The 21,672-nt window shown below is 55.8% G+C and overlaps 2 protein-coding genes across 3 annotated transcripts in view; both read left to right on the top strand.

Annotated features, from left to right (window-relative positions):
- The window catches only part of AIFM3 (AIF family member 3), a 46,339-nt gene extending 28,157 nt beyond the window's left edge, over window positions 1-18,182 (top strand). Inside the window, exons 8-21 of one of the 2 annotated variants that reach the window (XM_075769743.1) lie at window positions 176-288; window positions 1,761-1,847; window positions 2,386-2,477; window positions 4,585-4,715; window positions 5,809-5,924; window positions 6,250-6,321; window positions 6,647-6,710; window positions 7,628-7,704; window positions 8,448-8,565; window positions 10,241-10,339; window positions 10,759-10,834; window positions 15,131-15,235; window positions 16,253-16,273; window positions 16,879-18,182. In XM_075769743.1, coding sequence (XP_075625858.1) covers window positions 176-288; window positions 1,761-1,847; window positions 2,386-2,477; window positions 4,585-4,715; window positions 5,809-5,924; window positions 6,250-6,321; window positions 6,647-6,710; window positions 7,628-7,704; window positions 8,448-8,565; window positions 10,241-10,339; window positions 10,759-10,834; window positions 15,131-15,235; window positions 16,253-16,273; window positions 16,879-16,918 — 1,211 coding nt within the window. In that variant the 3' untranslated portion in view covers window positions 16,919-18,182. Of the gene's footprint in view, window positions 1-175; window positions 289-1,760; window positions 1,848-2,385; window positions 2,478-4,584; window positions 4,716-5,808; window positions 5,925-6,249; window positions 6,322-6,646; window positions 6,711-7,627; window positions 7,705-8,447; window positions 8,566-10,240; window positions 10,340-10,758; window positions 10,835-15,056; window positions 15,236-16,252; window positions 16,274-16,878 lie in introns of those variants that run through there. The other variant, XM_075769744.1, reaches the window with a different exon arrangement.
- Window positions 18,183-19,909: 1,727 nt separating this feature from the next.
- LOC104638394 (transmembrane protein 17B) lies at window positions 19,910-21,572 on the top strand. Its single transcript, XM_075769932.1, has 4 exons — window positions 19,910-20,027; window positions 20,359-20,462; window positions 20,833-20,946; window positions 21,300-21,572. The coding sequence occupies exons 1-4, from the start codon at window positions 19,910-19,912 to the stop codon at window positions 21,570-21,572; spliced, it is 609 nt and encodes a 202-aa protein (XP_075626047.1).
- The last annotated feature ends 100 nt before the right edge of the window (window positions 21,573-21,672 follow it).

Genomic DNA, 21,672 nt, shown 5'->3' with positions numbered 1-21,672 from the left:
CCACCCTGACCGGCTTCCCGCGCGAGCTGCATGACTGGGGGAGGGCTGTGAAGTGAGGGCAGGGCTAGCAGAGATGGTGGTTTTGGAGTCAGCCCAGGTGCGGTTTAGGAGCAAAGGGTTCAGACCTTCAAACGCCCAATGGCCACGGCTGCCGCCGGTCTTCCTTCTCCCTCAGGGGCAGCTGGACTGGTCTGTGCAGAGACCTTGCGCCAGGAGGGTTTCTCGGACAGGATTGTGATGTGCACGATGGACAGGCACTTGCCCTACGACAGACCAAAGCTCAGTAAGGTTTGTATCGCGTTGGGTATGTCACATTCCTCCCCAGTTTTAAAATTTGCCCTGTGACCTTTCCCCACTGTTACTCATTGCAGCAGTTTCTTCCTCCTTATTTGTCCTGTCTCTGTTTTCCCTTTAATTTTCTTTTCTGTTGGTGACTGAAATACGAAACACGAAAGAGGAGTCGTTCAAACTCTGAACTAAGTACTCCAGCACAGAAACAAGGCCATTCTTCATAGGTCTAGCAATAGCTGTCTTGGTCGGCTCTTACCTGGATGGATCTTCTTATTATACTTCCAGACCAAAATCTTTAGGGCAATGAAACAAGGCGTGTGAAAAAACTGTATTGTCTACCAGCTTTTTTATTAGTGCATGGTTCTCACTGCCCAGTAATGCTCCATGCCATAATCATTATGATTATGGGTCATCATTACAACTTGGTAACTTGATTGCAGTGCAAAGATCACTTTTTCTGGCACGCACCCCATTTTGCATTCCAATTTGTAGACACAGGATGATCTTCTAATCACATTTTTTATTACTGATTCCTGAGCCTTGCTTGATATCAGACAGCAATGCAGGTTGGTCCGCAGCATTTTCTCTTGAAGCTTGGAGGTAACATAAGAACAGGCGGTGTATGTATTCCCCTCTGTGCAAGGGATGTTTATCTATGGGGGCTGGTGCTCTGCAATCACAGCATCTAACTCTGCTTCCAGCCCCAAGGCAAAGTGATTTTTCAAAGGAAGGCAAATATGCACGTGGCTTTTTGAGAGCATTCAAGCCATTTCGGTGCTTGGACAAGACCTGCTTGGGGTGAGGAGCAGCTGGGTGAAACCTGCATCCAAGAGTCACAGAGGTTGTGCTGGGGAGCTTGGAGAAGCTCGCAGTCCCTGTCCCAGCCAGGCAGCTCTCTGAAACACTTATCCCTGCCGTGCGAGACTGCCTTTTCCGCTCGCCATTGAATGGTAAGAACATCTCACACGCCAGGGATGTTATGCATGGTTTGTTAACCTCTCCAGTAGACACCTCCAGCTGTAGTTGCTTTTGGAAGGTACACAAAGCCTGTGGAAGAGAAGGCAGAATTTTTGGGAACAGGCTAGAAAAAAAAGGGGATTTTTCTTAATCCTGTTGTGAGTGGGACTAACCCTGGAAAGAGTCATCAGAGGAAGAGCATGTCAAGCTGTAAGCAGCAGACTTCTTGCCTCTTGAAACCGCAGCATTGTCCTTCCTCTGCCTTGCTGAACGCCTGTTCTCAGTCTGTCCTGAGGTCCCACCTGACTGTGCCTGTTTGTCCCCTTCGGACCATGACCCGCTCCCTGGTGTGCTGCAACGTCCCCGTTACCATCTCCAGAGCACCGAGCACTGAACATGCCATAAGGACTGACTTCAGACTACCACTGACTTGTGCTGGTAACAGGCATTTCTCCACTTGCCTGTTCAACCCACGGTGGTTGACAGAAATTTTTTTTTTTTTTTTTTTGCAGTCGATGGATTCCCACCCGGAGCAGATCGCCCTGCGCCCCAAGGAGTTCTTCCGCACCTACGGCATCGAAGTCCTTACCGAAATGCAGGTAAGGAGAGTCCTATGTTTACCTGCAGGCTGTCTTCTGCAAGTGCTGGTACGCAAAGGCTGTGTTTAGGAAGTGTGGCAGCTGTCTCTGTCCTTGGCTCACTGGATGCTGCTGCAGAAACATTGGGTCTCCCCCAGCCCCCCTGTTTCACGCCCCAGAGCGCAGGTTGCCTGTGCTTGTTCAAAACCACAGTTAATGCAATTCCTGCCCTGCGCAAACTCCGTGGTGACCATCATTTCTTACCTGCCGTTTGCGAGCATCCTCACATGGATCTGGGGTGACGAACTGGCCTCTGATCAGGATAATCAGCCTGCCAGCTGTGCAGACAGTGATGGTTTAATTTTTCCCCATTATTTTATTTATACTGGGAGATCTTCAAGGATTTGTGAAAAGGCAGCTAGGAATATTTAAGGTCTGGGTTCGCTAAGCTGTGGGCAGGAGCACAGGGGACTGAAGCCTGCCAGACAAGTTGGATGGGCTGGGAGCTTAGTGAACGCCTGGGATTTCATCCCTTAACATTATTTAGGAATGATTTCAGGTTGCGGCTGTGGATATCAAGAACAAGATAGCCGTGTTCAAGGATGGATTTAAGATGGAATACAACAAGCTGCTGATAGCAACTGGAAACATGTAAGCTACAAACAAACATTTTAAAGATCAAGAGAAACTGTTTTATCTGAGAATGTGAGGAGCTTGTGCCTGCAGATAAGGGGTCAAATATGGTGTTTGAATTTGGACACTGAATTTGTTTGCAAGAGCATTTGCAGAAAAGGCAAGGAACACCTATTGGATATGTCTATGTCTGTGTATGTCTATGTCTATGTCTACATTTATGTCTATGTTTATGTCTATGTCTTTCTGTCTCTGTCTGTCTCTATCTCTGTCTCTATCTCTATCTCTATCTCTATCTCTACCTCTCTACCTCTCTATCCGTCTATCTATCTCTTCCTACCTATCTCTCTATCTCTCTCTGTCATATGTATCTATATGATATATATCTCTGTCTGTAAAGCCGTGCTGGGTATGTCTGCTCAGCCAAAGCCTCTGTGCCACCGCAGGGTCACCTGGAAGGCAGGTAACCACCAGTCACGGGAGCTGGGGGGACGGCTGCGGGATGGGCTCCCTGGGGTGGTGTCATGGTCAGCGTCAAGGTCAAAAGGGTGTTAGCAAGAAGTACCCACTGAAGCAGTCGTGGTGCGTGGGCTGTTGAATGTTAAAGAAACTGATAGAGAACTGAGATTTGAAAGGGTGGAGGAGTTTGCCAGCAGCACCCTGTTCCCTGGGGGCTGGCTCGAGAGACTATGGGAGAGACATGGGAAATTCCCACTGAGTTCAACATCTTAGAATATTAAAATTAATGCCCAGGACCTTGAATACATTTTTTTAACAAAAGCCTCCAAAATGTATCCTGATTTTTTTTTTTTAGAGGCTGCTTTTGCCACATGGCTCTGCTTTTCACCCCTCAGTAATACTCAACCCTGACAAGAATTCATCCATCTGAATTTCCATCTTTCATTTCCTGCCAACCTTTTAAGATCTTTCTTGGCAATGAAAGCTTAATGCTTCTCTGTTGCAGCCTTAATTAGGTGTTGCTGTTGCCCCAGCTAACAGACCCCTTTATCAGGCTTTGCACCCAGGAGGGAGGTTTTCCAAATTGAAACCTGGTCCAGCCATAGGGAAAGGCAGCACCGATGGGCCTGTCCTGCTCCTCACAGCTGCTGCTGGGGCGCAGAGCATCACCCAAGACTGGCATTGTCCCTAGTGCCCTGGAAGTAGTGGGTCATTCTGTTTTCAATAGGGGATTTGTCAAAATTGGCACTTTAAGGTGAAAATGAGGCATCGTGGCACCCTGTGCTCCGAACGCCAAGCCACAAAATGAAGTAGCAGAAATGCAGCCCCTGCAAAATTTATCGTCTAGGGAAAGGATGCTGTAGAACAGCCAGAGCAGGGACTCCCGTTGCAACCCTGTGTGCCAGCAGTAACAGCAACAGCCCCTGCAAGCGCTAACGGCTGGTGGTGGGCTGTGCAGCGCTGCAGCCAAAATGCCGTCTGCACCAGCCACCTCATTAGGTTCAAAAGAGTATTAAGCCTTTGGCAATAATTTCAAAATCCTTATGCACAAGCTCCAGATGCACTGGGTAAATGCTTTTAAGGTAACTAAATTATTTAGCAACATCTGTCCCATTTCCAGATGTGAGTCAGGTATGCAGGGGCCAGATATTTAAAAATATATAGGCTCCAGGCAGTGCATGAGGAGAACACGATTAAACTGCTACAGAATCAGCAGCGTGCCCTTGGGAACAGATAGTGGAACCTGCATCTGCAGAGGCTTATGAAAAGTTCAATATCTGGCTCCAAAGCGTCTACTGGAGGACAGAGTGAGTTTTCTGTGTCCCATTAAGCTTCTGAAAATTTTACAACATGCCAGCAGTAAAGCACCAGCTTGCAAAGCAGTACCTGTCCTGCAGTGTGCTGCATTGCCCCAGCCCTTGGCACACCGGTCCGTGGATGGCGTCGGGGGCAGCTGCCGAGCAGCCCCTGCTGCACCGGTGTTCACGGTCATGCTCTGGCCGTTGTCCATCAGCCTTTTGGTTTTTCCATGTTATTTCTCCAGCCCAAAGGTGAAAAAAGGGAAGGCTGAGATGCTGCTGGAGCCCTGGACAGGGGATCTGCAGTCCCGATTGCCACCACGGGGTCAAAAAAAGCACCTGCATCGCCCTCCACATGTGTTTTTCAGGCCCAAAGCTCTCAGCTGCAAAGGCAAGGAGGTGGAAAACGTTTTCAACATCCGGACACCCGAAGATGCCAACCGTGTTGTGAAGCTGGCCACGAGCAAGAATGTGGTTATTGTGGGAGCATCTTTCCTGGGTGAGCACTCACTCCGCAGGTGGCCGCATCTCAGCTGTCCACGTCTGCCTGCAGACGGTCCCAATCCCTCGCCCAGTTTGTCACCGCCCAGGTAGAGGTAACCCCCCTCCCCAAACTGGCCCTCGGGGTAGTCCAACCTCCAGCTCCAGGTGGGTGGTAAGGACATCTCCTTGCTGAAGAAATTGATTTTCCTGGAGAGGCTGGGCCATTCAGATATTGTTGTCCCAGTCTGAAAAGCATACGGCAAGTCCAGTACTGGTGCTTGGAGGGTTTCAAATCTGGCATGTCTTGATTTGGCTTCAGTTGGGAGGGTCTTGTTGGTAGGTGAAAGCCTGTGCGTTTATTTCTCTTTTACATTTTAGCAGAGTGGTGAATTTTCAAAAAAAACACAGGAAAAATCTTACAATTTCTTTGATGGTTCTAACAAAATTATTGTGGGTCCTGCAAGCCTGAAGCGTAAATGGTTGTTAGTCAGGGAATTTATTATAATATGTTCAGTATTTGTTTTTCTTCTTTTTTTTTAAAAAAAATAATCCTCTTTTACTGGCTCAATCAACCCCATCTACAGAAAAGCAGGTGGTGTGGAAGGCCAATTGCAAACTGCAGGTCATCACAAAGATCCATTTCTAAAAAAACCACCCCATAGACAGAAAATGTCTTGGTGAAGGTTCTCATGCAATTACCAGCACCAAAACTGTCGCATTCTGATCAGAGGAAACAGCTAGTGACAAGGGCTGTTTTCAGCCTGCAGCTCTTCCCCTCTGCTGAGACAGTCCCAGCTGTCCGAGGAAGGGTTCCCTCATCTCAGGTCCATGGCTCCAACGGCTATGGCTTCCTGGGGCACTTTGGGACTTTGTCATGCCCAGTTCTTCCCTTTGGTTTTTGAAGCCTGCATCTAAGAACAAATTGCCTTAAGTGATGAATCTCACCCAAAATGGTGTGGTCCCTTGAGGCCCCCAGGTCTGGTGGCACCCCAGATCTCCCAGTAGAGCAGCTCCAACCTCCCCAGCCAGGAGTGGGCAAGGCTGCTCCTCCGCTGCGGCCAGTGCCGGGGGGGTTCCTGCGGCCGCTCGGACCTGCTTCTGTTCCCCAGGGATGGAGGTGGCCGCCTACCTCGCGGAGAGGGCCCACTCGGTGTCCCTGGTGGAGCTGGAGGAAGTCCCCTTCAAGAAGTTCTTTGGGGAGAGGGTTGGCCGTGCTGTCATGAAGGTGACCTCACTTTCCCATCTGGGGGGTGGTTTTGGTGACAGAGTGGGTTCTGCTTGTTTCACTTATTGCACTAATTAATTTGTTATTTGACGTTTATTGATGTGATGTCTAGCAGTCACTAGAAAGAATGGGCTGTGTCTTCCCTCTCTTGGTCCACGTGCTGTAGAGCACCTTCTTCTGGACACGCGTTGGGGACGGAGGTGCTGCCGACCCCCTTTGCAGGGTCGAGGCGAGCCAGAGGGTGGGCAGGGGGCAGGGGACACCAGGAGCAGGGGTGGTTCGCGGTCCTGATGTCCCCTGCTCTGTCCCATGTCCCCCCCACCAGATGTTTGAGAGCAACAGGGTGAAGTTCTACATGCAGACAGAGGTGTCGGAGCTGCGGGAGCAGGAGGGCAAGGTAGGGAGCGGGTGGGGGCTCCCCAGGGGCACCGCCACGGCATCCCCCCAGGGCTGCTGTTCCCTTCCCCGCTGGGGTTTTGCCCTCTACTCCTTCCTAGCCCCCAAAACTCATATTCCTGGACTTAGCCCCCAGGAACAGCTGTGCTCCGGCGCGGTGTGTATGGTGCTTCCATCACTCCCACCCTCCTCCTGGCCGTTACAAGGAATTATGGGCACCTTGCACGTCAAAAATGAAGCAAGCTGCCAGCTTGGCTTGCTGCTGCTACGGGGGTGTGTGTGTTTGTCCTTAAAATAACCGCAATGTCCCCCCGTGTCTCGTGCAGCTGAAGGAGGTTGTGCTGAAGAGCGGGAAGGTCCTGCGTGCCGACGTGTGTGTTGTCGGTGTTGGTAAGGGGCGGCTGCTGCTGCGGAGCCGGGCGGGCTGGCGGTGCTTTGCTCGGCGAGGGAGAAGCTGGAGGGGACGTGGCAGCGACGGGGCCGGGTAGATGGGGGTGCCAGGGGTGATGTGCCAGCCCCGCTCGGCTGCCGCACGAGGCTGCATAACAAAGCTGAAAAAAACCTTTCTGGAGCCTCCACCCCAAAATGCAACTGAAAATGTATTTGGAAAATAGTAATGGCTTAGGTTTTTCCAAAAAAAACCCCAAACACCAACATTCAAACCAATTTCATCCTCTCAAGTTGTTTTTTTTAAAGCCTCCCAAAATTGAATTTTTTTTCTCTGTTTTTTTATTGGTTTTTTATTGCTGTTGCTGCCGTCAAAGAGGGTATTTTCCTCCTTTACACTTAGGGGAAAAAAAGAATCCCTTTCTCACGCTGTAACTTTTCAGAATGTTGCAGACTGGGAGAATCACAGAATTAGTTTAATTCTGCTTTTTTTGTTTATTGACTACTCTGATTTGTGAAGGCTAGAGGAAAAAAAAATCAAAAAAGGAAAATGAAAGCTGAAGAAAAGGTCCAGATTGTGGGGGAGGTGGATGACCCCTGTCTGGAAACCTGAGGGCTCCCTCTTATATTTTTTTCAAAATATCTGTGAAAGAGAAGTGGATTGAAAATTATCTTGAAGCATTAGAAAAAGGTGGTGAGCAGATCACAGCGGTGTGCCGATGGCTTGGAGGGCGGTAAGGACCCCGGGGGTGCGGGGGGTGATGTGGGGTGCCTGGCTCTGCTCCCCGCTCCCACAGCAGCCCGACGCCTTTCCCTGGGGGCAGACAGGTTGTCCAGGCGGGGGGGGGATCTGCTGGTCACCCCCCCAGGGTGTGGGGGTGACCGGCTACCACACCAGCACCCCTTGCCTTCTCCCGCAGGCGCAGTCCCAGCGACAGGGTTTCTCAAGCAGAGCGGCATCAACATCGACTCCAAAGGTTTCATCGTGGTCAACAAGGTGAGCCCGGGGGGGCAGCCGCTGCCGGGGGGAGGGCAGGAGGAGCTGAGGCTCCTCTCCCCCAAGAGAAGCTTCCCAGGGGCTCCACGCTGCTGTCGCAGGGGCGTTTCACCCGCCGAGGTGCTGAAATGCTGGAGGCACAATGCTGGAGCGCCTGGGAGCCCCCCCTGCAAGTGGGGGGTTTGCAAATCCCAGCCCTGGGTGCTGCGGCTTGGGTCCAGCTCTGAGCTCTCCTGGAACGGTGTGGGTATTCTGAGGGGAAAGAAATGGGGAAAGATCCACCTTTTCCAGGATGCCAAAGGATCTCACCTTTCCTCCCCACCACCAGTGACTCCGATGGGAGCGGTGCTGGTGCTGATGGGTGGTGTGTGCCGTGAGCGAGCAGTGTCTCAGGGTGGCGGGGGCTCGTTGCCACCCACCCCTGTGCTTCTTGCTCATATGTGCAATAAGCCAGGCTCTGCTTGCAAACAGACAGACCTGGGTCTTCTAAGAGGGGCTCCAGGACGCCAGTCCATGTCTCTTTTCCCCAGGGAACCCCTGGCAGAGGGATGCTGTGGGTCCCTGCCTGCGTGGTCTACTTTGAAAGAGAAGAATGCCAAATCACATCCCCCCTGGGGGTCCCACAGCCGAACAGCGGTTGTCCGTGTGTTCCTGGGGACTGTGGCAGCCCTAAAGCAGTTCCCGGTTTCTGTTTGTGTAGGGTGCAAACCCCACCGACACACACTTCTGCTTCCCCCCTGCAGATGATGCAAACCAACATCCCCGGGGTCTTCGCAGCCGGTGACGCTGTCACGTTCCCGCTGGCCTTGAGGAATAATAAGAAAGTGAATGTCCCCCACTGGCAGATGGCCCATATGCACGGTAGGCGCTTTCCAGTCCCTTTGCTTTGCAGCAGCAGGTTGCTTACAGAACAGAGCCTTTTCCAGATCCCGGGAAATTCCCAAGCCCTCTAGTGAGAGACTAAGACAGCTGCCAGCCGGGAAACCACGTAGTTGTACTAAATATTTTGAAGCGTGTGAACCATTTTATCCTGTCCGATATGCCTTCGTTTGTCAGCCTTCTGGACATGCGTTGCCTAACGATGCCTCATTACAAACACAGAGGTGCCCAGGGACAGGCTTTCCCGTACGCCGTGTGCTCCCTGGCATCTGCAGGTGCTGCAGGAACCTGATCTTCTCCTTGCCCTGGGACACTTTGGAGCTCACATCCCTGAGGAGAAGGACTTGGGGGTGTTGGCTCATGTGTTCAACACGACCCGTCAATGTGCGCTCACGGCCCAGAAAGCCAACCGTGTCCTGGGCTGCATCCCCAGCAGTGTGACCAGCAGGTCAAGGGAGGGGATTCTGCCCCTCTGCTCCGCTCTGGTGAGACCCCCCTGCAGTGCTGCGTCCAGCTCGGGGGTCCCCAGCACAAGAAGGACATGGAGCTGTTGGAGAGAGTCCAGAGGAGGCCACGGAGATGATGCGAGGGCTGGAGCACCTCTACTATGGAGACAGGCTGAGAGAGTTGGGCTTGTTCAGCCTGGAGAAGAGAAGGCTGCGGGGAGACCTTCGAGCCCCTTCCAGTCCCTGCAGGGGCTCCAGGAAAGCTGGAGAGGGGCTGGTGCCAAGGGCAGGGAGTGACAGGCCAAGGGGAATGGCCTGAAGCTGCAGGAGGGGAGATGGAGATGGGATGTGAGGCAGAAATCCTTCCCTGTGAGGGTGCTGAGGCCCTGGCACAGGTTGCCCAGAGAAGCTGTGGCTGCCCCTGGCTCCCTGGCAGTGTTCAAGGCCAGGCTGGATGGGGCTTTGGGCAACCTGGTCTGGTGGAGGGTGTCCCTGCCCATGGCAGGGGTGGGAATGGACTCAAACCAGTCTGTGATTCTATGACTCTGTGATTCTAATGTTCGCTCGGGCCCATGTCCCCAGCTGGGCTGCCCATGCTGCCAGGCTGGCCCAGGAGCCTGCTGCAGAGCTGAGACCTTTCTTCCCTTCCTGCCAGCAAGCCTGGAAACCCTGGTGTGATGGGCTGCCCTCGAGCTTTCCATGGCCACAACCCCGTGGGGAGGTTGAGGTCTGGGTGGGTGCCCTGGGTGAGAGGATTTGGAACCACACCCCCAAAGTCAGCCTTCGGACACAGCCCCCGTTAGTGCTGGTCCAGACATGCCGCTGTGGCAGGGACTGTACCCCAACAGTCTCCGTGCCCTCAGGGGGTTTATCCATCCCATCCCCGTCTGCCGTGGGAGCTCAGCAAGCTCTCAGCCCTGTCACTGTTGCAGAATTTGGGTTGAAATAGGCTCATGAGCATGTTGCCCATGCCAGTGAAGGTGACAAGTCAGAAGGAGCTGCAGTGCCAGGGAGAAGTCCGAGCCCGGCCTCGGCAATGCGATGCGTTTCCTTGTTGGTGCATGGTTCTTCTGTTAGCCTGAGCAGAAGGTCTTGGTTTCCCTGTACTCTGGGACTAGAGATGTCAATGCTGTCCTGTGACCTGAGGGCAGACCACAATGCGTGCCCCGGCGTGGAGCTTCCTTGCTTATTGCGCTGCTTCTCTCTTCCAGGCCGTGTAGCTGCGCTGAACATGCTGGCCCACGGCATGGAGATCAGCACAGTCCCGTACTTATGGACTGCTATGTTCGGGAAGAGCATCCGATATGCAGGTAAGGGGCTCCCCGAGGCTGCTGTGGAGTTTGTGCTGGTGGACGTGTCCTGGGGCAGAGAAGCCACAGCCACCTCCCTTGCTGTGGACCCTCCGTGCCAACCTCTGCCTCGGGTCTGCTCCCCTTCCTGGCTCCTGAGGGGTTTGGTATCTTCTCCGAAACCGTCTGCTCATGGCCACAGGGTGCAGGGGTGGATGGCTGTGGTCATGAGGGATGGCCCAGTGTGAACAGTCTCCCTGAACTTGCATGTGTCCGAACAAGAAGGGGTGGGTTTTGGTACCCTCATCTTTGGGTGCTGGTCTCTGGGTGACTGCAGGATGCTCTTTGTGTAGCTCTGGGTTGAAACGCTGTGTCTGAGGCACTAGAGCTGGATCCAGGGGAACCGTTGCTGAATCGACTTCTTCTCCTCTGCCTTCCAGGCCATGGGGAAGGATTCGATGATGTTGTCATTCAGGGAGATTTAGATGAACTGAAGTTTGTGGCATTTTATACCAAGTAAGTATTTCTCTTCTCCATGTTCCTACACAGGCATTCGTCTAAGCTTGTTCTGTAGGGCTGGAAAATATTTTTGCCAGAGCTTCTGTCAGTCAATTTTATTCCTCTTTGGACACTGAGCTTGCAGGACATTAATAAAAGGCCTTGGAGAAATGATGTGCTAAGCACATAGCAAGTTAAACTGGTCTTTGGACCTAATGTCTCTGCCAGATGTAAGCACTTTGTTCACATAATATCTGAAAGCAGATAATGGCTTCTATTAATTTGTTGCTGGCAATTCCCATCAAAAATTTCCTTCCCATGCCATCACTGTGTTAATGATTTGTGACCAAGGCTGGACCGCGAGCTCAGGCATCACCATTTCTGTTTCTGGTTTGACAAATTAAGCTCAAAAAACCCTCTTCTGTCTATTAACAACCTGTGAAGGTTAGCAAGAGTCCAGGAGCTTTCATTACATCTGTAGGGAAACTCAGCTCTCTCCCAGGTCTACCTGGGAATATTTTCCTGAGACGTGTTGACAGCTGGGACGTGTTGCCTCTGCTGTTCTTGAGCCACACTGGTTGTTTAGACTGGCAAGACCGTGCACCATGAATTTATCCCCAACATATTTGCTGCTGTTCAGTCTTTTGTTGCCGTTGTCCCATCCCAATCTGCAATAAATGGCCACAGAACCTCCTCATGCCTGGAGACAGAGGGGATTTCTTCAAGTGCTTTCTAATACTAAGGATGGGAAGAGTGAAACCAGGGCAGCGAACATCTGTCCGGCTCAGCCTGGGCAGCAGGTTCGGGCAGGGATCGGGGGGAGCTCTGGGCAGGATCCAGCTCCTGCTCTGCAGGGATTGTCTCACCAGGGCTCGCTGCCCCCCAGCCCAACGTCCCTCATGGCCTCCCCTCCGCATCCCCCTGGCCGCTTGCCCCCATCGCTCCAGGATGGAGCCTGGCACTTGGATGTGCCCGTGGGGCGTGGAGAGGCGCAGGGCTCACCTCAGCACCCTGTGGCACGAGCCAGCCGGGTCCCCAGCACTCAGCCTCCATCTCCTGGTGCCTGTGCACCTCAGATAAAAACCTGCTGCAGGCGATGGGCCTCCAGCATCCGCCGGCACCCAGGGGCCCTCTGCATGTGGTCATCTCTGAGCTCGCTGTCACCTGGGCCAAAATGGCCTAAAAGGGTGGGTTCGTGCCAAGGCAGCACCTGCGCTGGGGAGAGCTGCTGCAAGGGGACGTTCCCCTCCCACGGCCACACCACGGGGCTGTCACTGCCCACCCTCTCGATGTTTCGAAGTGCATTCAGATCACGTAACTGTCAAAGCAGCATTTTAAGACACACGATTTGCTCAGTGAGTGTGAGCCAGGGGAAGATACAAACCCATTTTCGGCAGTTTTGCTGCGGTGGTTGCAGAGTTGTGTGTACTTTTGCCGCTGCATCCCCTGCAAAGCTGCTCCGCAGCCATTGCTTTGCCCTGTCTGGGGTCCCCTGCCCTCGCTGGCGGTCCCCTGTGTGCAGCAAAGGCAGCGTTATGGGGCCGGGCATCCACCAGCCGCACTGGCGCACATTTATTTTCAGCATATAATCTTCTTTGAAACCTCTATTCCTCCTTCCATACCAGAGCATTTAGCTATTTATCCCAAACCCAATTAGAAAGGAAATGTCAGATGGCTTGAATTAAACATCTGTAGAACCCCTTCAAAAGGAAAGCCCCGAGCAAGGTGCATAATCCCGGCTCTGCACACCAGCCCCGTGCTCAGCGTGCCGCTGCCGGCTGCCGGGGGGTGAGGGCTGCCCGGGCAGACCTGCTGGCACGCAGCAAAGCTGGGCTCGGTGAGCAGCAGCTCCTTGGTGGGGGTCTGCCGCTGAGCCCTGTGTTGTTCTGCCACCCAGGAGGGGCTCCCGGAGATGGCGTCTGGGTACCAAGATGGCATCCCACGCTGAGAGCCGGAGGTACTGGGGGAGCGCTGGCTGGCGGGGGGCCGGCCAGTGCATGTCCCGCTGCTTTGCTCTCCTGTAATCAAGTCCCCGTCTCTGCTTCTGTGAGAGGCGACCGGGAGCATTTCTTCCTCTTTTTCTCATTTGGTGATAGTTTTTCTGGTTGGTGCAACTGCTTTTTGGACTGAGGACACTGTCCCAAATTGACCATCCCCTCCTGCTTCCTTCTGCCGTGCCCACCCGATGGTTTGGACTCTTCTCCTCCTGGTGTGTGCTGCCTTGGTTGTTGCACGAACCGCTGGTGGTTCCCACTCCTGGAGCGTGTCCTCAGCATCGACTTTCACAATAAGGCTCTTTTTTTCCCCAGAGTTTGAAGCAAGTTGTTTACTTATCCCTGGTCAGAGCTGCGTGAGCTGTGGAGGGGTCAGCGTGAGGCCCTGTGCCGGGAGGTGTACAGGATGGTGCTCTGCAGATGTCCCCATTGGACACTGCCTTCACCACAGCACCTCAGCCAGAACAGACCGATGTCATCCCACCCCCATGACCTCAGAGGTCTTGGGAGATCCAGGGAATTACTATGGTTGTCTTCTTCATGGTTCTCCACTTCCATTGCGTTGAACCCTGCAGAGGAAGGGAAGACCATGTTGACACAGTGCTCATCCACAGTGCTCCAACCAGGACACACACGTGCTTTGTAATCTTCTTGGATGGTTAATTATCCTCACTGCTTGCCACGGATGCCTGTTTTCTGGTGTGAATGTATTGCTCATCAACGTCTGTCTGTTACTCCTTATTCTCACCTCGTCTGCTGGGTGGAAGAGCCACAGGCTACCAAAAATCCCCTCTGCCATAGGTACCCATCTCTGCAGTGAGCTAAGGATGCTTGAGATGGGATTTTCGATGGCATCCAAGTCTCGTTCTAGAGCTCCTGGCAGCTCCCACTTCCCACAACCATTCCCATGGAGCAGCACCCTGTGCTGGAGCCTGGCTGGTGTCAGTCTATCTCTGGGTCTGGCTGGTGTGGACTTAGTAAGCTGTGGACATCCTCCAGTGGCTCCAGAGAGGATTCTGGGCTCCTGTTCTGCGCTGCACTCCCGTGCTCACCCAGATGCGGAAGCCAGATGGCTGCTCTGTCTCCAACTTGCTTTCCCTTTCTTGGTTACTGCCTGAGTTTATTAAGGAATCAAAGCCTTTTGAAACAGATAATCTTCTGTGATGGAGCTACCCCGTGGCTTTGTGGGACAGCTGTGAGAGGTGACTTCAATTCCCATGGCTCCGCAGAGATGAAGTGTCCTCTGAAACATGGCTTCTGCTCCCCTCCTCCTGGGAACCAGGCACATGTCATACCCCCGCCAGCTGCTCTTTGCTTTGTTGGTCACGGAGCTCTTTTTGGCAGTGATTTATTGGGCAGATCTTGATTTGTTGGCTGCTTCTGCTCTTCAACTTACTCAACAATATCACCAGTGTTTAATATCTTACCCATGCACCTTCTCTGATCTTTACATTGCTTGTCTTTTCAGTTATCTTTATGAGTCATCTCCTTGGTTCAGTCTTTGAAGATTTATGCTCAGGTTGACCTCAGAAAACCTCAAAGCAGAAGAGCCCTTCTTGTTTGCCTTGTGACCTTTAGTCAAAGCTCCTCCAACGTTTTTACATCCTCTTCCCTTCCGCTTCATTTGTTTCCCATTCAACCTTTGAGGTTGCATTGTGCCACCAGCATTGGCATCCTGGTGGGTGATGGTCAGCCGGACTGGGACATACTGCCAGACATCCCAGACATACTGCCAGACACACAAGGGCTGGTGGAACCTTGGTGTCAGACACCCTAGCTGTCCCAGTGCGTGCCTGGGGAGCAGCTGGGAGGTGGTCACTGCCCACTCGGAGGCGGGGATCAGGAAGGGGATGTGGAGCAGCACAACCGAGTGTCCCACAGCAAAATCCCGACCACCCGCTTCTCCACTTCTTCGGTACAGGGCAGCAGCGGAGGGATGGCAGCAACCACTGGGCATCCTTCCTGATGTTCAGGCTTTTCTCCACCATCAGATCCACCTTTGCTGGTGTTTTCCCACAGATGCCAGGGGTACCCAGAGCTGTCTCCGTCCCCTGGGCACCGTAGTGATGCTCACCACACCACATGTGAGCGTCAGTGAGACCACAGTGAGGCCAGCCTGCAGGGCCAGCTCTGAGCCCTCTCCTGTCCCTTGTCCCACACCTCTAGCAGTCCCTGTGGTGCTCACGCCTTGGGACAGGTCCTGACCCTGGAGTGGGTGTTTCTCTTTGCTTCCTGCTTCTCTCCAGCATGTTGCTTTTTGGGTGATGGAGCCATGGCCACCCGGGGCTGCCCTAACCTGCTCTGCTCTGCCCGGCCCTAGGAGCGACGAGGTGGTGGCTGTGGCCAGCATGAACTACGACCCTATTGTGTCCAAGGTGGCTGAGGTCCTGGCTGCCGGCAGGACCATCCGAAAGCGCGATGTGGAGTAAGTAGATGCGCTGCGGGAACCGGCAGTGCCAGGGCAGGGGCTGAGCATGGCCGTGGGGTGCGGGGCAGGGCTGAGCACCCCGAGGCAGGACCCCGACGGGCACTGGGCAGCGCTTTCCGCGGCTCCCCACTCCGTACCCTTCTCGCATCTCCCTTCCTGCCCTGCTCGCTGCATCCCCCCAGTGCTGCCTCCCAGCCGCCTCCAGGTCTGGCATCCCACACACACATGGGGGGTTTGTCTTAAACACGAGGACCCAAATCCTTGCGCACACTCGATGGGATGGTGGTGCTCACTGCCACCGGGCGCTGGCAGCACCCAGTCAGTCGAGGGGACCTGCAGAGAGGGGCTGGGTGTGCTGCCCATGCACAACCCTCTGCAAGAGCAAAAGCCCGGAGAGCTCGCGGTGCCAGGACGCTGGCTCTTGGTGTCTCAGCCTCTGCTTCACTGGGGCGTAGCTCATAGGCAAAGCGCGTTTTTCTCCCTTCACTTTGTTTTTGAGACTTTGCACAGGAAAGCGTGTACCCCAGCACGCAGAGTGTGAGTGCAGGACATGCTGTGCTGGAAGGCAAGTGGCAGGGAGGTGGTAACGGCAGGAAACAGCCTTTTGAGTGAGAATCAGCGATGAGGGGGGAGTGTGGGTCCCTGTCCCTGGGGTGTTTCCGCATCTGGAATAAAAGCAGACTTTGTCAAAAGAGAAAGTGCTCCCAGCCTGCGGGCAGCCCTGAGCCAGCTCAGACACCCTGGACACCCTGGGACGGGGAGCACAGGGAGCACGGGGAGCACGGCGAGGGTCCTCCCAGCCTCCAGCAACCGGGGCAGGGCTGTGCCCATCATCCCTGGCGCATCGGGAAATCTTTGCTGGCTTTGGAGGGAGGTGGCATCTCCTGGGCAGCCCAGTGGCAGGGGGGAGCTGCTGGCCCCCGGGGGGGAGCTCGGCAAGCCTGGAGAAAGCCAGACCGCTTAAACCTGAATGTTTTTTCTCTCTCTGTCTCCTGCTGCTTTCACACCTTTTAGGCTGTTTGTCCGTCATGGCAAGTACGTTCGGTTCGGGGTCCTGGGTGTGCTGGGTGAGAAGGGCTGGCAGGAGGGACAGCCACGTCCCTAATTCCCGTGTGGGGACACTGGTTACATGCTGGTTTTGTGGGGGGTGATGCCGTTGCGCTGGGTGGTGGGACTGGGGGTGGCAGGAGCCACGCCAGGGGCGAGCGGGTGGGCATGGCTGCTACGTCCCCTTTGCAGGGTGCTGGTGCCCAGATCTGCCAGGAACGGGCAGCTGCCTTTCGGCTGGGACCCTGCTCAGCTGGCGAGATGCCTGTCGTTCGGTGGCTTTCCATGAATTTTCAGCTGATTGCCAGAAAGGCTTGTTTTAAGTTAAAAAAATACTGTTGGAACTCAGTTTTACATGGAATCGAAAATCTAGACAAGTTTTTGGACAGTTTTAGTGATGTGTGAGTGAGAGCGGAGGAAGGGCACTGCCTGGGCTGGCTGTGCCTCTGCGCAAAGCAGCACAGGTTCTGGGATGGGGACTGACAACCGACGACCGGACTGGTGCTGGGGGCAGCGCCCAGGCACACCGACCACGTTTGCTTGCACATGCTGGGAAACACCTCACAGCGCTGCTGGTTTTTTCTCTTTTTCAGAACTGGAGATATGTCTTGGCTAACTGGGAAAGGCTCCTAACGCCGCGGGTGGCTGCGCCCTCCTGATGCTGCGCTCGCCGTGGGGAGATGGGATGACAGCTCCACGGAGCAGCGGGGACACCACGGCTGAGTCACCTCCCTTTGAGACCTGGATGAACCCGGAGCCTGTCACTGCGCACTTACCTTCCCAGCAGACTACCAATGGCTCCTCTGTCCCGGTGCTGTTGCAATTCCCGTGGGACACTGGAAAAACAGCCCCCAGAGAGCACGGCTTTGGCACTGGCAGCAGACATGGGCACTGTGTGGCTGCGGATGCTGCCAATGGGCTGGGGGGTCCCCAGGCGGGTCTGCCCCAAGCACATCCCTCACCCCCGTAAACAGCGTGAGTGCCTTTTGTTGCACCTTCCCAAATCCTCTTTGCTCCTGGCAGAGCTCCGATGTGCGTCCCCACGGATGGAGCCTGACCTCTGGTCCTTCTCTGCATGGCTGCAGCGCTTGCCACGGCTTCCCCCTGCCCACCCACCCCGGGGAGCACCTGGGGGACCCAGGGAGATGGGGTCACGCCGGGTGCTCCCTGTACAGCCGGTGTGTTTCCCATTCTCCGTCTCCAGGCTGGTCGCCCCATCCAGCCCCCCCAGCAGAGGTGGGTCCCTGCCCAAGCTGAGGGCTCTGGAGCTCATCGGTCCCTGTCCCAGCACCCGCAGCCTCTCCCCATCCCGGAGCTGACAAGGGCCCGGAGCGCTGCTCCCCGTCTCTCGGGGCTCGGTTTGGGCAGTGGCAGCTCCCGGTCAGTGCCCGGGGTGCGGAGCAGGGGCTCCCTGGAGGGGTGCAGCAGCCGGACTGCAGCCTCTGAGCCTGGTGGCCGTCCTTCCAGCCAGCCTTGTGACGTCTCTCTCCTTAACGATGATCGCAGGATTAGTGCTGCTGCTGAGATGTTACTCAAGGAAAAGCAGCCAGAGTATTCTTGCTGTCCTCCAGCCTTTGTCACTCGTTCCTCCTGTCGCTTAGTGATGAGGCTGCATTTGTCACCTCGGCTTTCCATGTCAGTGCTCTGCTGTCGTGTTTTCTGCCCCTTGCTGGAAGAAGACCCTTTTCTCCAGCTCAGGAGCGGACCTGGCCAGCCCACAGCCCCGTGTCCATCAGGAGAGCTGGGGGACAAACCCCTCCCTTGGAGAACCTCCAGTGCTTTGTCCTGGGGGAGGTTTCTTCCCCAGCAGTCAGTGTTTTACCCTGAGCCTAAAGCGAGAGGATTTATATTTTTAATTTGATTCACCCCCTGTGAATAAAAGCAGTACTATTCTTGGGATCTGGATCCTCTCTGATTCCTTCCAAGGCCCTGGGTCACCTCTGCAGGTCAGCAGGATGGTGCGAGCACTTCTTCTCTGGAGGCTTCCCGCTTGTGGCCAGCTCACCTGTATTTATTTCCAGACTTTCTGATCTTTGCTGGGTAGAAATGGCACCAGTCATTTGCCACGTCTCCGGTTGGTCTCTTCTGGTTTCACTGCAAGGTTCATCCCAGGTGATGTGACCAGAGGGGACGGTAGGCAGGGACGTGCATGTCCAGCACGCAGCGATGAACAGGGTCCTCTTCTTGACCTGTTCTGTATCTGCTGGATCCACAAAGGGATGTGAACTTGCAAGTCTCATCTTAGGTCCCAAGAGACAAATGTCGATGTCCCCGTCCCCAGCGCGGGTGAGGGCTTTCTCTGAGGATGGGGGTGGCCATGGCTGCTCAGCTCCCGCTGCCCCGGGCAGGGCTCTGTACACTCACCGGGGAGATGGGGCTGTGCATCCCGTGCCTTGGTGGGGGGACGGTCAGACTTTGCTTCGGCAGCTCCCCAGGGGAGCTGGCTGGGCTGTCTGGGGACACCGGGGCACCAGCCCCACGGTGGCACCCTGGAGCTCTGTGGATTCCCCATGGTCTCATGGGCACGTCTTCCACGCTGGGTGAGACTGGCAGCTCCCACGCCCCACGTGCTCCCCCAGCACCGCTTGGCATCTTCATGCTCACCCGAAGGCTTGGCACCCTCTGCAGCCCTGGGCAGGTCAGCAGGGCGCTTCGTTTTTCAGGACGATGGTCTTTGACTCCTTCGCCTCTGCTGGGGCCTCATCCAGTGCTGGCATGAGCTACGCACAGTGGGCATCACCCCTGTGTTCGCGGGGCTGAAGACCACGCAGGGGCTGAGGAAGGACCCAGCTTATGGCTGCAGTGTGGAGAACAAGTCCCATTCCCCCTTTTTACAGAGGAGTTGTTTCAGCCGGGGCTGGGAACATCATCCTGTGACACAAGAAACCCCGGTCACCACCGTGGCTTTCCTGAGGACATGTGCTGGGCCACGGGCAAGGCTGCAGGCACAGCTGGGCACCTTGACACCAACCTGGCAGGCATTGCTCCTCCGCATCATGCGGGGTGGTGTTGGACCCAGGACCCCTCATCCAGCGCTTTGGCAAATGCTTAATGGTGGTGAGCACGTCCTGGAGCTGGGCAAGGCTGGATTGTCCCCTCTGCCACCTCTCCAGGCACATCTTGCCTCCCATGCCAGGCCAGAAAATTTCCAGCTCTTCTTGGCAGGGAAGCTCAGAGCGATGAGTAAAATGCTCCATGAGGCCAGAGGCTTTGAAGAAGCATTTCTGGCAAAGAGCATCATCCCCTCCCCAGGCATCCTCGTCTGTCAGGGAGTTCTGAGCAATAATTACCTTCATACAACCAGGCTGGGAGGGGGTGCAGCTGAGCAGAGCGCTGCCCACCGGGGTGCACGGGCTGGGGACACTGCCACGTCCCCATCACAGTGATGGATACAACCTGCTGCAGAGGAGGGGGACACACGCTCTGTATCCTTGTGGCTCCCACATGGGCTTGGTGTCCTGGGGGGGATTTTTCCTTCCCCACATCTTCCGGTTCAGCAGCCCTGTCCCTGGGGAGCCAATGGCCGGGTGGCCCCACGCATTAACCCAACCCATCATCCCGTTAATTACTTTCTGGCTAATCCCAGCTGAGCCAGGCTGGGGCGAGCGGGGCTCGGCTGCAGCCATGGCCATGCACACACCTCTGCCCCCCAACCTCCGCCGGGGCTTGGCAGCGTTCAGCGGCTCCCTCTTCATCAACAACAAGACGCGGGACAGCGGCGCTGCCCACACCTACCGCCCAGGTACAGGCAGCGGGGCAGAGGGGTCGGGGGGAGGGGGGGTTGCTGCTGCTTCATCCTTGCGAGCCTGCTCAGCACATCACCAAAGCACCCGGGTGCCTCTGAGCCGGGAGCACCCGAAGGGTCCCTGCACCCACCCACTGACGAGGGGGAGCCAAAATAAGCACCCTTGCTGCAAACAGCCGTTCTTGCTGCCCAGCCACCCCCAGGCACGGCAGGGGCCATTGCTCTCCCCTCCATGAGCTGCGGGGCAGAGGGTCCATCTGGGCAGTGAGGCCACGGGGGGGGGGGGGGGGGCTGGGCAGCCCTGCCCACCCCTGCCTGCCCTGCCTAGCCCACGAAGTGCTGGCCAGCCTGCCCCTCCAGATGATGCTCTACTTCAACGTCTACTACTTCCCGGTGTGGTGCCTGGCTGAGGGGATGATGCTGCAGCTGAAGGTACCGTCCCATGCGGGGATGTGGGGGGGGGTGTGTGTGTGAGCCTGCTCCCACCCAGCCTCCCTGGGCACATGGAGGAGAGGGGAGAATCTTCACAGTCTGGGGGTCCCCACACACCTGAGCAAAGTGCCCAGTACCCCACCAGCCACGACAGCTCACCACTGGCTCCAAGAAATGAACTCGTGAGAACAACCACTAGACTTTCTAGGCCGGGAAGGTTAAATTGGGAGGGCAGAGTGGGCAGGGCTGGGCACCAGCACGGGTGGGAGCTGGGCGTGGGGAGGGGGGCACAGAGAGCTGGGCACAAGGCAAAGGGGACAGGGAGGTGGGCACAGGGTCTTGCTGGGACGAGGCTGTGCCCCCACTGCAGTTCCACCTGCTGCCTCGGCACTACCAGTTCCTGCTGGTCGCTGCCTTCCTCATCCTCTCGCTGGCTGAGGGCTCCCGCCTCTACCTGGGCTACGTGGGGAACCTGCAGGAGAAGGTAAGTGCTCGGGAAGGAACATCCCTCCCGGGGAGCTGTGGCTGTGCTGGATGTCCCCTCGGCCAGGACCACCCGCTCCCCCTGGAGCTGGCCGGGGAGGGAATCGCAGGTACAGGCAGGACCCGGAGGCAGGACACGAAGGGGACCCACGTGCTCTCCTCCTGCATCCCTCCCTGTGCTGTGGGTGCAATGGTCCAGCACTAGCTGAACAGCACCCAACTCCATCCAGGCACAGCTCCCCGTGGCAGGGACGTCCCCAGTACCCGGGTGCCGAGGGCAGCGGCATGGCCGATGAAGGGAGCTCTGGGGGCAGAGAGGGTCCCCGAGCCCACCGATGGCCTCTGCTCCCACAGGTGCCTGAGCTGGCCGGGTTCCTCCTCCTCTCCTGCCTGATCCAGCTCCCCCTCCTGCTCTTCCTGCTGACGGACAGCCACGTCATCCGCCTGCCGCTGGAGATGGCTGTGCACAGCCTGTCCCTGGCCTTCCTCCTTGGGGAGATCGCTGCTGCCTTCCTTGCGCTGAAGACCATGACCAAGCGGCTGGCGGCACAGTTCTACCTGCGGCAGCTGAAGGAGGGCAGCAGGGCACGGACAGGGACGGCTGGGGCAGGGGGGGCAGGCAGCTGAGTAGGGGTGACACAGGGAGCATTAAATGGTGCTTGGACCCCCCCCAACGCATCCACACGGTGTGTTTTTGAGCCACGCAGCTCAGCAGCTTGTGGGGTTC

This window comes from Balearica regulorum, chromosome 17 (genome assembly GCF_011004875.1).
Source record: "Balearica regulorum gibbericeps isolate bBalReg1 chromosome 17, bBalReg1.pri, whole genome shotgun sequence".
Lineage (NCBI taxonomy): Eukaryota > Metazoa > Chordata > Aves > Gruiformes > Gruidae > Balearica > Balearica regulorum.
This window is presented reverse-complemented; position numbering and strand designations above follow the sequence as displayed.